At 41.3% G+C, this 14,474-nt stretch overlaps 1 protein-coding gene across 7 annotated transcripts in view; it reads right to left on the reverse strand.

Annotated features, from left to right (window-relative positions):
- MICU1 (mitochondrial calcium uptake 1) overlaps positions 1–14,474 on the reverse strand; it is a 512,953-nt gene that overhangs the window by 129,073 nt on the left and 369,406 nt on the right. For all 7 annotated transcript variants that reach the window (XM_029609124.1, XM_029609121.1, XM_029609122.1 and 4 more), the window contains one exon: positions 6,820–7,017. In XM_029609124.1, coding sequence (XP_029464984.1) covers positions 6,820–7,017 — 198 coding nt within the window. The remainder of the gene's footprint in view (positions 1–6,819; positions 7,018–14,474) is intronic.

Consider the following 14,474-nt stretch of genomic DNA (forward strand, 5'->3'; position numbering starts at 1 on the left):
TAAGCCACCATAACAGTAAGCTAAGCTTCAAGGAGCCATATTCTATTGTTTCCTTAACATTTATGTACTAATGCAGCTTTGTTTTATGTTAATAGTATGAGTTATAAAAGAGCCTTGAAGCTGCTCCCAAGTGTCAGATGGTATATCACTGTCCTAACTCAAATGTTTGTCAGATCTACCCTGTTGGGCTGCGTTAGACATTCTGCACTGGCAAAAACTGCAAGAAGCTCTTGCATATGTGCATGCAGACACAGCTAACATGCCAGTCTCAACATTTTATCAGATACTCAGACTTGCAATGGTCATCCACGATGTTTATTTTACATTACTACATGCTATGTGCAGCAATTAAGCATCAAAACAGCATGAGACAAGCAATTTGAAGGATAAACAAATATGAGGCTACATGGCTATTTCTCCTATAGACTTTTAAAGGTTTTAATATATAGTGTAGGTATGAAAATATATATTTGTATATGCTCTTTATTTTAAAATGGACCATTTTTGGCCTACCTTCTGTAGGGAAGGAGACTAAGGTGATCACTCTGTGTGTATGTCTGTTCCTCATTAATAATTTGCCCATTTAGTGTCCTGTTGGCACCAAATTTTCGGGGAGTGGGGTGAGGGGGGTGGGGGGCAGGAAGAATTGGACACGTGTGTTTCTTTTTCCAGATCCACAGTGTGTGTGCATTCCAGAAAGTAAGTTCACTTAGTTCTGTGGGGAACTTCTCATTCTTTGTTGTCTTCTGGACTCGGTTATAAGCCCAACCCCTTTAAAGCCTTGTAAACTGAGCATATTGTTTTTATGATGGATAAGTGAAGCAGTGAAAACTGCTTGTTTAGGAGGCCACTCCTAGAACTCAGACTATCAAGGCTGGATAAAGGGAGTGAAGATGCCATAAACCAGTAAAATCACATTTTTTGATGATGATGTACATGAAATTCAGGCCCACACAGGTCCGCCCTTTAGATATGATATCGGTGAACAATGATGTCTGAATTCTAATCAGAATTCCAAATGAGGGTGGGGTGGTGAGAATTGTAATATAATTGTCAAACAGTCCCTAAGCCTTAAGAGAAGCCCAGTTCTTTACTTAGTACTTGGCATAAGACAATGCAAAACTGAACCATATTCAGGGAATAATCACTTGCACAGCTGTCTATTAAGTTACTTCAACAGAAGCTATCCCAGAGATAAAAAACATTCAGATTTGGAGGGTTTTCCCTACTTTTATGCTTTCTGTCAAGACTGTCATGACTCTACATACCTTTAATTATTTCTGTAATATGTCTAATATTAACTTATTATATTTTAATTTCTGTAATTATAAATTCTCTGTAAAATATTTAAGAACATAAGAACATGCCATACTGGGTCAGACCAAGGGTCCATCAAGCCCAGCATCCTGTTTCCAACAGTGGCCAATCCAGGCCATAAGAACCTGGCAAGTACCCAAAAACTAAGTCTATTTCATGTTACAGTTGCTAGTAATAGCAGTGGCTAATTTCTAAGTCAACTTAATTAATAGCAGGTAATGGACTTCTCCTCCAAGAACTTATCCAATCCTTTTTTAAACACAGCTATACTAACTGAACTAACCACATCTTCTGGCAACAAATTCCAGAGTTTAATTGTGCGTTGAATGAAAAAGAACTTTCTCTGATTAGTTTTAAATGTGCCACATGCTAACTTCATGGAGTGCCCCCTAATCTTTCTATTATCTGAAAGACTAAATAACCGATTCACATCTACCCGTTCTAGACCTCTCATGATTTTAAACACCTCTATCATATCCCCCTCAGCCGTCTCTTCTCCAAACTGAAAAGTCCTAACCTCTTTAGTCTTTCCTCATAGGGGAGCTCTTTCATTCCCCTTACCATTTTGGTCACCCTTCTCTGTACCTTCTCCATCGCAATTATATCTTTTTTGAGATGCGGCGACCAGAATTGTATACAGTATTCAAAGTGCGGTCTCACCATGGAGCGATACAGAGGCATTATGACATTTTCCGTTTTATTTACCATTCCCTTTCTAATAATTCCCAACATTCTGTTTGCTTTTTTGACTGCCGCAGCACACTGAACCGACGATTTCAATGTGTTATCCACTATGGCGCCTAGATCTCTTTCTTGGGTGTAGCACCTAATATGGAACCCAACATTGTGTAATTATAGCAAGGGTTATTTTTCCCTATATGCATCACCTTGCACTTATCCACATTAAATTTCATCTGCCATTTCGATGCCCAATTTTCCAGTCTCACGAGGTCTTCCTGCAATATATCACAATCTGCTTGTGATTTAACTACTCTGAACAATTTTGTATCATCTGCAAATTTGATTACCTCACTCGTCGTATTTCTTTCCAGATCATTAATAAATATATTGAAAAGTAAGGGTCCCAATCAACCTGGGGCTTCCACTATATTTAGTCCTGGGGAAATTCTGCACCACTGCGGAGTACAAAATTTGCACAGAATTCCCCCTTGCAGAATTGCCATTTTCTGTGCAGAATTTAGCAAAGATGGAAGAGGCCCTGGCATACCGCAAGTGGAGCTCGTCCTGTTTGCAGCAAAGATGGAGGCCCTGGCTGAACCACGAGTGAAGGCCCTGTCTGCTCGTGGCAAAGATGAAGGCCCCAGTGTGCCACAAGTGGAGCTCGTTTCACTCGCAGTGAAGATGAAGGCCCCAGCAAAGATGGAGCAGGCCCCAGTGAAAATGATTGTGTATAGAGTTGCGTATGTAAGACTGCAAGCCTGGGGGGGGGGGGGGGTGAGAGAGCATGTGCGAGGGTACCTGAGTGTCGGTGCTATAAAAAGGAAGCCTATGTGAGGAGATTGTGAAGAAGTGTATTTATGTGTGAGAGACTGGGAGCTGGTGTGTATGAAAAAGGGATTGTGTGTATGTGAGGCTGCTTGTATGTTTGTAAGAGAAGGAACCTGTATGAAGGGGTGTGTGAGACAAATATAAGTAGCCTGTATGAGGGAATGTGAATGTGTGCGTGAGAGAGTGAGAGAGAGAGAGAGAGAGACGTAGCCTGTAAGAGGATCTGGGTGTGCGCGCGCACAAGAGAGAGAGGTAGCCTGTATGAGGATCTGGGTGTGTGTGAGAGAGAGGGTGAGAGAGCCTGTATGAGGGGGTGTTTTTGTGCACTAGATAGAGGGAGAGAATGTGTGTGTGAGAGAGAGAGAGCCTGTGAGAGGGGCAGTACTGAGAGGGGATCAAACTTTGAGAGTGGAGATAAGAGTGGAAGGGGTTGAGCCTAGAGGGGGAGGGGAGAAATACTGGCAAGTGGAGGCGTTGGGGCCTGAGAGGACAAAGTGGCTAGGGGAGTAGGCAGAGAGTATGGAAGGTACACTTTTACAGTGAACTCCTAGGGAAATTCTGCTCAAAAAATTTAAAATTCTGCATCTTTAAGTAAAACTTTTTTCTGTATTACATTTTAAATGAATTACTTAAAGACTGTCGTGTATATTGTGTTATTTTGACCAATATAAAGTAGGCAGAATTTTAAGTTTTTCTGTGCAGAATTTTAAATTATTTTGAGTAGAATTCCTCCAGGAATATATACTGCAGGATAAAGGATTTCAGATCTTGTATATTTTCAACTTCAAAGAGACAATCGCAAATACATAACTAGACTGCCTGAGTGCAGGAAAGTCTGCTAAGTCAAGGTGTAAGAGTGCACCCCTAGTAGTACCCTATGAGTCTGTGCAGGCCCAGGCTAGATGTCTGGTCCCCTTTAAATCCCCTAAAAGGAGAATGCTCAATGGGCAGGATCAGACTGGACAGGAGGAGCTCAGAGAGCGTGACCAGTTTGAAGAGAATAAGAGCTAGGACCCAGGAGGGGATAGTCAGGCCCCATACACCTCCAGGAGAAGGCAGCTCTTGCAAATATTGCCGACCTAACCCAAGGTATTTAAGTACACGAACATACTGCAAGAGGTAGGCAGTCTGGTGTATACCTTGTTTTGTGTTTTAAATAAAGTGTCATTGCCTGAAAAGGGCTAGAGTCAGCTTGTTTCAGCCATCCTCACACAAGATTTGAGTCAAATTTTTGCATGAGATTCAGAGAGTCAGGTCTGAACTGTAGAGGAGTCAATAAGCCAAGAGCCAGATAAGTAAATTGTTGATGATGTCTGTGTCACAAACGCAATTACATCCATTAGGACAGGGGTCGGGAACCTTTTTGGCTGAGAGAGCCATGAACGCCACATATTTTAAAATGTAATTCTGTGAGAGCCATACTAACTACAACCCCCTACCCTCCTGAACCCCCCAAGACCTACCAAATTAATTTACTACAACCCCCTACTCTCCTGATGCCCCCAAGACCTGCCAAATTAATTTACTACAACCCCCCCCCCCCCCCCAAGACCTGCGAAAAGTCCCTGGTGGTCCAGCGGGGGTCCAGGGCTCGCAGACAAATCTTTAATAAAAAAGTAAAAATCTAACAAAACCCCTCATCCTCCTGACCCTCCCCCCCAAAGACCTCCAAAATTAATTTACTACAACCCCCCACCCTCCTGACCCCCCAAGACCTGCCAAAAGTCCCTGGTGGTCCAGCGGGGGTCCGGGAGCGATCTCCTGGACTTGGGCTGTCGGCTGCCAGTAGTCAAAATGGCGCCGACGGCCCTTTGCCCTCACTATGTCACTGGGGTCGACCAATGGCGGCGGTAGCCCCTGTGACATAGTAAGGGCAAGGGGCCGTCAACGCCATTTTGATTACTGGCAGCCGATGGCCCTTTGCCCTTACTATGTCACAGGGGCTACCGCCGCCATTGGTCGACCCCAGTGACATAGTGAGGGCAAAGAGCCGTCGGCGCCATTTTGACTACTGGCAGCCGACAGCCCAAGTCCAGGAGATCGCTCCCGGACCGCTCCTGGACCCCTGCTGGACCACCAGGGACTTTTGGCAGGTCTTGGAGGGCATCAGGAGGGTGGGGGGTATTGTTAGATTTTTACTTTTTTATTAAAGATTTGTCTGCGAGCCAGATGCAGCCATCAAAAGAGCCACATCTGGCTCGCGAGCCATAGGTTCCCGACCCCTGCATTAGGAGATAATTTAAATGTCTTTAATGTTGTTGCCTTCCTACAACAGGAGCCACATAACCAGAAACCATAAAATAGATGCCAATTTCAGTGTGAAACATACTATCTATTTAGTTTGAAAAAACGAAAAACAAAATAGAAAGCACCGATTGCTTACTGATTATCTTGTGATTTCTGTGTCAAAGGGTAAAGGAGATCAGCTGCAGATGGACAGCTGTGCCCATGGCCACTCGCTTAGAAAGATGCACCTAATTCCATGCAATGTTTGTATTTGGAGTCACAGCCATACCTGCTGCACTCTACCACCTCTCAGAGGTCATCTCTGAAACACCCTCTCTGTTGGGCAACAGAGTTCCTCCTGAAAGTACCCCTACTTTATGCTTTTTAGCCAAAGTGTATGGCATCCCATCTCTTTTCATCAAACCTTTCTCTCACACATTTTCAAAAGCTGCTCGTATAATATTAGAACACATACTCAAAAACACAAAAACTGTGTGTGTGTGGTTTACTTTTTTTTTTTTTTTTTACGATGCCAAATTAATCTTTGTAGTTTGTGACACCTATTACTGGATCAGCAGATGCAATAAAATAAGCAAAGGGGACTGCCCGCACCTCAAAATAATAAAAAATAGGAAATAGGGGAGAGAGAATTTCAAATGTCCTTCAATTTTAGATTCAAAGGAAATTTTATTTATAATAGTCCAGATGTATCAATAGATATTCCAAATTCATAAAGGGTTACATGGTCCCCCATGTAAAATTGAAGGACATTTGAGATTCTTTCTGCCCTTCTTTCCTATTTTTGATACCAATTACTGGACCAACAAAGATGTGGTGACATTATCTTTCAAGACCACCCTGATCCCTTCTTCAGAAGTGGCAGCAAAGGAATGAGACAACTGCAGGGGAAGTTAGGAGACAGAGGAAGATGGAGAGAAGTCAGTAAGGACTTTAAAAGGTTGCCTAGGTGAAATGACTTGGCTGTTTCTGTCCAGTTCCCAGTGGATAGGTGGCCCCATCATTGAAATCACAATATGGCACTAATGGGCACTTTGTTGGCAGTCTGGGCAGAAAGGGCAAAGATTGCACAGGCATGGAGACTGAATGTTCCTCATGTCAAAGTTTTTCCTGCCAGAGCTGGGTTGCGGCACGCTGGTAGGACAGTGTATGTGGGGAAGCTCATGTTACTGCTGCCTTTTGCACCTGTTCTGTGGATGAATGGAGAACTTCAATTTCCAGTATTGTTATAGTGTGATATCTTTCCTAAGCACTAAATTCATTAGAAATTTTAAGTAAATAAAAAGATGCAGCAAAAGATTTCACTTTCTGTAAGCATCCTTAAAAATTATTAAACACTGGGGCTGGATTCTCCCTCTTTTGTGGATTGCTAGGACATGGGAGTTTATATTCTCTCTTTTAATTTCATTGTGATTTCATGTTCTCAGTCTTTTCTTGTTGTTCCTAACAAGTGTTATACTTGGATATATTCCAATGCCATAAATAAAAAAAAAAAATTAACATTTGAGTTGTGCTCCAACTCTTATACTTTGCCTCTTCAAAGACTGTGTTCTACTCTGATTGTGTCCTACACCATCATATCTGGCAAAACTTTATGGCTAAGACACCTCTTGCTTCCGGATCACATCTCCCATCCTGATAAACATTATTCATAACCCATTATTCATCTCCCATCATCCTGATAAACATTATTCATCACCCAAGTTCCGGACAGGATGCCCTCTCATTCCTGCTCAACATTATACATACCTCCAGCTTCAAGACATCATGCTGAAGTTTGCGCTGAAACTCCAAGAAATTTTTGATAGTCAGCTTCCCTTTCAGATCGGCTCCAAAGAAGTAGGTGGTTAGTGCAGAGCTGAAGCCAGTTTTCAGAGTGTTTCCTGTGGTTGAGCGATCCCTGTGACGCATCCCCATGCTGGTCTGCGAACGAATGATGCTCTGTACCTGAACAAGGATAAAGAAAACATGAAGATATGATGTAGGGCAAGGCAGAAGTAGCAACAGCATTTTAGGATCCGTGCACTGGCAACAGGAAAGACCAGCTCAGCTTTACCATGAATAGGGCATGAGGGCATTCACATAAGAAAACACAGAGGTTAGATAGCATTGATCAAGGAGAGAGAGATTCCAGGGTATTAGCACAGTTTTATAATGGAAAAGAAGCTACCACAAGAAAAGATACTGGAAATAGTAGAGTAACCAGGTATTAGACAATATTATTTGAGGTGTATCATGAACACCATTTAAAATTCTTCTTATGAAGTTGCTTGAACTATTTTTTTTCTTTTTTTGGCCTCCTGTTCCTTTGGTTTACCAGCTCAGACCTGGCTTCTACTGAGGAATGGCACTCGAGTTTTCATTCTCAGTGACCCTGGAGGTCTATCCATCTGTTTTGTTTTTTTATTCAGTTTCTTGCCCATCTAACAGTCATTGCAGTGACAATTCTCAACCAGGGATCACAACTCCCCCAGGAGCTAAGTACACTGCTGTGCAATGGCTGGGATAGTTTCGATCCTTTCCCAATGTCAACAGCAGTGGCCCCAAGAGTTCAAGGCCAGGGAATCTTGACTCAGCAAGAATCCTGTAGAAACCATGAAGCTAAAACACTGTTAGGGAGACCCACCCCAGGAAGCTCCCTATTGGAGTAACATTAGGTTTGTCCTAAACTGAGGACTGCTTATAATGAGCTCTGGCCTGACACACCCAGTGGTTGTAAAAGCTGATCCACAGTCCTTATTAGAGTTTGCTCTGTGATAGCCTGTTGGCTGGCTAATTTCCTGCATGTTCCTGTCACCTGCTCCATTCCTGGTCTTCAGCTCTGGTCCTGGATCCTGCTGCACCTGGTAGCCATCTGCACTTGTTGGCAGAAGATCTCTGCTGTGGACTGCCTGGCCTCTTTAAGGTACGCCCCTGACTGGGCACTGTACCTTCTTCTCTGTCCCCTACTGGAATGAGCTGCTACACCCAGTGGTTGTAAAAGCATCCAACATGGCTGAAGTTGTAAATGCAGGGGATTCTCGCCAACAACAGGGTTCCAGCATTGCAAGCACAGGGAAGCCCAGCACAATGCTGCAGATCTGGGGATGTTTCGAACCAGAGAAAACCCAATGAGTAAGATTTTTTTTGGGGGGGGGGGGGGGGAAGGGAAACCGTTCACAAAATCCTTTCTTGCTGCTGAACAAGCTTCTTAGCTTTGTCTTAAGTCTGTTTTTAGGGACCTGTAACATTTTCCAAACTGAACAGCAAGTCAGATTCACCTTGACAGAATTCTTATTCACCTCAAATTACGTTGTCACCACAGTCAGTCACCCATCTAGCAATTACTGGACATATCTGCCTAAAAGTATGAAACACCACAAGGCCTCATCATACCCACTTTCCATGTGATCTGTTACTTACAAAACACATTCTACTAGTATTTTGTGTCTTCACAGGTTGCTGTTTCTTCACTGCATGCTTCTGTGAAAAGTTAGTCCAATTTAGCGCATAATGTTTCCGACGTATCGTAAGTGACCGCCTGCAGCCTACCTTCCTCTCAAAGTTTACAGGAGCTGGGAGGGCTTTTGCCATACCTGATAAATGGTGTCAGCAGCCTGCAGGTCTCTGAGGACACCAGCAAGTTAGCAGAGTGCCAAACATGAAAGGCTTACAGCTCCGACGTGAGAGCTTGGGGGAATGCCGGTGGCTTTCTGTAACAATCAGTCACTGCAGACCTCACAGAAACGTTGAGGACTGAGCCAATTGACTTTTCTCTTAATCATCTACTTTGCTAAAACCACAGAGCACCCTCATATGGCTAAAGCAGCAGGAGCCCAGTTAATGTCATGTTAGATTTAGCATTTTAATAAGCAGTTAGTCTATCTAAATCTATTTCTATGAAACATGATTTGGATTCTAAACTATGACAATTACAACTGTTACATACTATATTAGATTCTCAGTGCATAATTATTCTGCATGCCCTGCATTGTACAAACTATGGACAATGTAATCACATGGATTTGGATTTGATGACTCGCTTTTCTAAACCCAAGGCTCAAAGCAAGTTGCATTCAGGTACTGTACATTTCTCCCGACCCTAAAAGGGTCATTTACTAAGCATTTCTCCCACAGACACAAAATGGAACAAAGCCTTTGGTAAACAGGCCCCTAAGTTTGCACTTAAGGCAATGGAGGGTGAAGTGACTTGCCCAAGGTCACAAGGATCTGAACCCTGGCTTCCCTAGTCCTCAATCTGCTGCCCTAACCATAAGGCTGCTCCTCCACATGACTCTGGGTTTAAATTGTGACAGTTAGAACTGTAAGATTAACCATTCATACAAAAAGAGTCCCAAAATACCAAGCATATCATTTTGTTATATTTTGATAATTCACAGTTGTTTGGTGAGTAAAGGACAAAACTATCAAATAAAAATTCTCTATTTCAATGCTAACAGTGGACCAATGATTATATATGACTGTTTCAGCGGAGAAAAGTTACAATTAACCAAGTCAGTGTTATGATGGTCCTTAATTAAGACTTTGAAGCCTTTGTGTCTACTGAATATTAAAATTTCAGTGAACAGTTAAAACTTACATACTGTCAGATATATTCAGTTGTATTCATAAATTTATGTACCCCTGGCAGAACTTGTAAGATGTACAGCATTTTAAGAAAACTAATGAAATCACATAAACCCTTCAATTAAAGCGTAAGGACAATGGTATAAACCCAATGTGCTGCTATCGCTACCAGTAGCGCTTACTGGCTAATGGTGTGTTATATAAAAAAAGTAAGCGCTACTGGTAAGGATAGCAGCACATTAGCATTTTAAGAAAACATGAGTGATCAGACAAAACACGTCTTATTTTTAATGTGTGTCAAATTAAAACTATTATGCATTACAGAATAGCACAATCATTAAGCAAACCATAGCAATAAAATAAATAATAAAATGGCCCTGTTCAAAAGTTTGCATACCCTTGAATGTTTGGGCTAATACCCCCTCAAGCTGACACACACAGGTTGAGATGGCAATGAAGGGTAAGTGTCCACACATGTGCCTTGTCTGATTGTAATTGGTGCCTGTATATAAATAGTCAAGGAGTCTCATAGCTCTTGAGAAACCCTTGCGCATTTCATCCAGGGCTGCACTGACTTTGGTGGTTACTGAAAAATGGGGAAAGCAAAAAACCTATCAAAGTATCTGCAAGCAAAAGTAGTTCAACTTTATAAATCAGGAAAGGATATAAAAAGATATCCAAAGATTTGAAAATGCCAATCAATACTTTTCAAACTCTGATCAAGAAGTGGAACATTAAGGGTTCTGTTAATACCAAGGTAGACCAGAAAGATTTCAGACACAACTGCCAGGAACATTTGTCAGGATGCAAAGAAAAACCCACAAGCAACTTGTACTGAAATGCAAGCTTTTCTAAAACAAAGTGGTGTGGGTGTTTTAGCATGCACAATAAGGTGATACTGGAACAAAAATGGGCTGCATGGTAGAGCTGCCAGAAAAAAGCCATTGCTGCACTAATGCCACAAAACAACCTGCTTACAATACACCAAACAGCACCTAGAGAAGCCTCAGAACTTCTGGAACAAAATCATTTGGAGTAACGAGACCAAAATTGAACTTTATGGTCACAACCAAAACGTTATGTTTGGAGAGGCGTCAACAAAGCCTATGAAGAGAAGCACACAATCCCTCCCCATGAAGCATGGAGGTGGAGCTCTGCTGATTGGGGGGGAGGGGGGGGGGGGGGGGGGAGGGGGACCGGTGAGCTACAGTGGCATCATCAGTAAGGAAGCTGCACATGGGGTGCACCTGGAGTTTCCAACATTATAATTATCTGAAATATAAGGCCAAGTTAACCCTTCAGTGGCTGCAACAGAAGAAAGTGAAGGCTCTGGAGTGGTCATCACAGTTCCTGACCTCAACACAATTGAGCCACTTTGGGGAGAACTTAAACATGCAGTTCATGCTCGACAATCAAAAAATGTATAGGATATGGAGCTATTTTCCAAGAGGTATGAGCAGCTTTACCACATGAGAAAATAAAGCGCCTCATTCACAACTATCATAAAAGACTGCAAGCCATCTCTGATGCTAAAGGGAGCAATACACAATATTAAGAACTAAGAGTATGCAAACTTTTGAACAGGACCATTTTATTATTTCTTTAATTGCTATGGCTTGTTTAATAATTATGCTATTCTGGGATACATAATAATTTAATTTGAAACATTAAAAATAACAGATGTGTTTGTCTCATCCCTCATGTTTTCTTACAATGCTACACGTCTTACAAATTCTGCCAGGGGTATGTAAACTTATGAGCACAACTATGTTCATGAAAAGCTCAAAACTGAAATAAAAAAAAAAATCAGTGGACACAGATGTCAACAAAATACCCATTTCCTACTCCAAAAATAGCCTCTTAGCTCAATCATCCCTCTACAACACAGAAACATACAAGTGGGAATCCAAGATAGTGATCATGGAATAGGACCTAACTGCCTGACTGGCCATCTTGAGGGCTTGTCCCCTCTAATTTTCAAACTGGCACAACCGGTACTATGGAGCAGTTTGTGACTCGGGTAGCTGCCCCAGTAGAACCCTTGAAAGGGGCGGAAGCTGTGCAAACAACCTTGAGTCTTGGCCCCTGGTGCCTTGGGGCACACTGATTTCCAGTGTTTATTCTTGTGACCAGGCAGAAGAGATGGGCCAATTGGTATTTTTCTGCCATCATCTACTAGGTCTCCGTAAAATCTTGGACAGTTTGATGTCAGCTTCAGGGTGAGGGTGGGCATCTGTGTAAACAATGGTGTCTGGAGGAGATGAGGCAGCAGCTGTCTGCCTAGACAAGGGAATGCTTTGTTTAACTGCCGACTTGAAAGTGTCAGAGTCTTGTCCCACTGACAACAGTGTGGCACAGATGCCTGAAATAGCTTTGGGATTGAGTACAACCTTGGAATGGAGCGTCTCCCTGAGAAACAGTGGGACCCAGATGTCTGGAACCTCTTTGGGAGATCTATTGTTGGAACACTCGAAGATGCTGTTGACAGGAATTCCTTCTCTGAGGTGGCCTATTCTGATCAAAAAAGCACTCTGGTAAGGCCCACGCTAGATGCTCTTTGGATTGCGATAGTTTCTAAGTAACAGTCAATTTGTAAAAGAATAGAGGTATTTGCTGCTCCACTTTAAAAAAAAAAAAATGCAATTGAAAATGTTCTCCCAGGTGGGCAGTAGATACTCAGTTTTCAGAGTTTTAGGCTGTTAAGTGTTCCTCTAGTCAAAGATAACCAGGCCCCGAGATTTAAATGACAATTTGAAAAACTTCAACAAATGTCTGAAACATAGATTTATAAATTTTAAAGCATCCCCTGTGAGTTCTCCTAGGGAGATGTTTAAAATGTACCTTTCAGAAGTTTTGGAAAAGCCAAGCAAGAAATCCCACTGGCATTCCAAATCCATGATTTCTTGCAGGTGAAGTGCGAGAAGGGCTATACTGAAAACCTTGATGCCAGCTCTATTGCTCGATAGCTTGGACTCGAGTCAAGTTCTAGAGTTGTTAGCACAGTTTCCTCTAAGCTGTACGCACGTGTACATGCATAGAATTTGTGAATCCCGTACACAAGGCAAAACAAAACATAAAATCGAACACCGGTATATAAAATAAATAAATAAATATAGAAGAAATCCCAATATTATTTGCACTATACATGCACACATTTGATCTTGGTTTACAAAAGCTGCACAAAAAGAAAAAACTTTTGCACACGCGGTCTTTCCAAAATTTGAGGGAACATTGATTGTCAGTTATAGAGGGGACTTCCCTCTGCCACATTGCTGGCTACATTTATATTGGAATCTGATTGGACCTGGTAATTGAAAACATGCTCACCATAGGGAAAAGCTATTTTTGGGATAGAAGGTACATGTCTTCCCAGATGTAGGGTAAAAGAATGTTTTTATAGTTCTGCAAAAGGGCTGTGGCCTTTGACGTTAAATATGTTCTCAGATAGCGCTAAACTGCCTCTTGAAAAATCATGGGGTGAGATGTATTTTTATGAAGCTAAACAGCTGGAAATGTCTTAACGGATAAAAAGTTGTAAGGCTCAAGCTGCCTCTTTAGGTCAGTGGTTTTCCTCAATGGCGTCTTTTAGGGGGATGTTGAAAGTTACCAAACTGCACTATAAGTTCATATGGGCCTTTCTGTGTTTTTTTTCTTTTTGTATATTTATAAGATTTTTTTCTTTTTGAAATTCCTGTAATTTTTGTGGACAATTAGGTATTTGCATGCTTGATAACTATTAAGGCAGAAATAAAAGTTGTTGCATATTTGCTTTTTTTTTTTCTTTATTCTTTAATAGTTAAGCCTCATTAAAATGATTTTCTTTTTTTTTCTGTTTGTACCAATGTATTTCTACCTACAAATTATACGTTTATATATATATATATATATATATATATATATATATTTGAAATTTAAATAAATATAAAGATAAGTAAACAAAACTCATAATAAAAACTTTTAAAATATATCCGAAACAGGAAACCTGAGCCAACTGGACAGTTACATGACTGAGGGGTTAAAAGGGCTCTTAGAGAAGTTAAGGCCATTGCAGAGCAACTAAATTAATTATTTGTTTCTATGTTTATTAATGAGGATGTTGGGCAGATAACTGGATAAACAAACAAATCACAGTGAACCTGGCAGATATAGCAGGCCAAATTGACAAATAAAGAGCAGCAAATCACCTGGACCAGATGGTTTACACCTCAAGGTACTGAAAGAACCTAAAAATGAAATTTCAGATCTATTAGTAAAAATTTGCAACCTATCATTAAAATCATTTAGTGTACCTGAAGACTGGAGGGTGGCCAATGTAACGCCAATATTTAAAAAGGGCTCCAGGTGTGATCTGGGAAACTAAAGATTGGTGAGTCTGACTTCAGTGTCAGGAAAAATAGTTGAAACTATTCAAAAGAACAAAATCACAGAACATATAGAAAGACATGGTTTAATGGAACACATCCATCATGGATTTACCCAAAGGAATTCTTGCCTCACAAATCTGCTACATTTTTTGAAGGGGTTAATAAACATGTGGATAAGGATGAACCAGTAGATGTACAGTATTTGGATTTTCAAAAGGCAACTAATGAAGTCCCTCATGAGAGGTTTCTAAGAAAATTAAAAAGTCATGGGACAGGAGGCTATATCCTTTCATGGACTGCAAACTGTTTAAAAAATAGGAAACTGAGAGTAGGATTAAATGGTCAGCTTTCTCAGTGGCAAAATGTAAACAGTTGAGTACCTCAGGGATCCATACTTGAACCAGTGCTTTTCAATATATTTATAAATGATCTGGAAAGGAATATGACGAGTGAAGTAATCAAATTTGCAGATGA

Source organism: Rhinatrema bivittatum, chromosome 7 (assembly GCF_901001135.1).
Source record: "Rhinatrema bivittatum chromosome 7, aRhiBiv1.1, whole genome shotgun sequence".
In the NCBI taxonomy this organism is placed as follows: Eukaryota; Metazoa; Chordata; class Amphibia; order Gymnophiona; family Rhinatrematidae; genus Rhinatrema; species Rhinatrema bivittatum.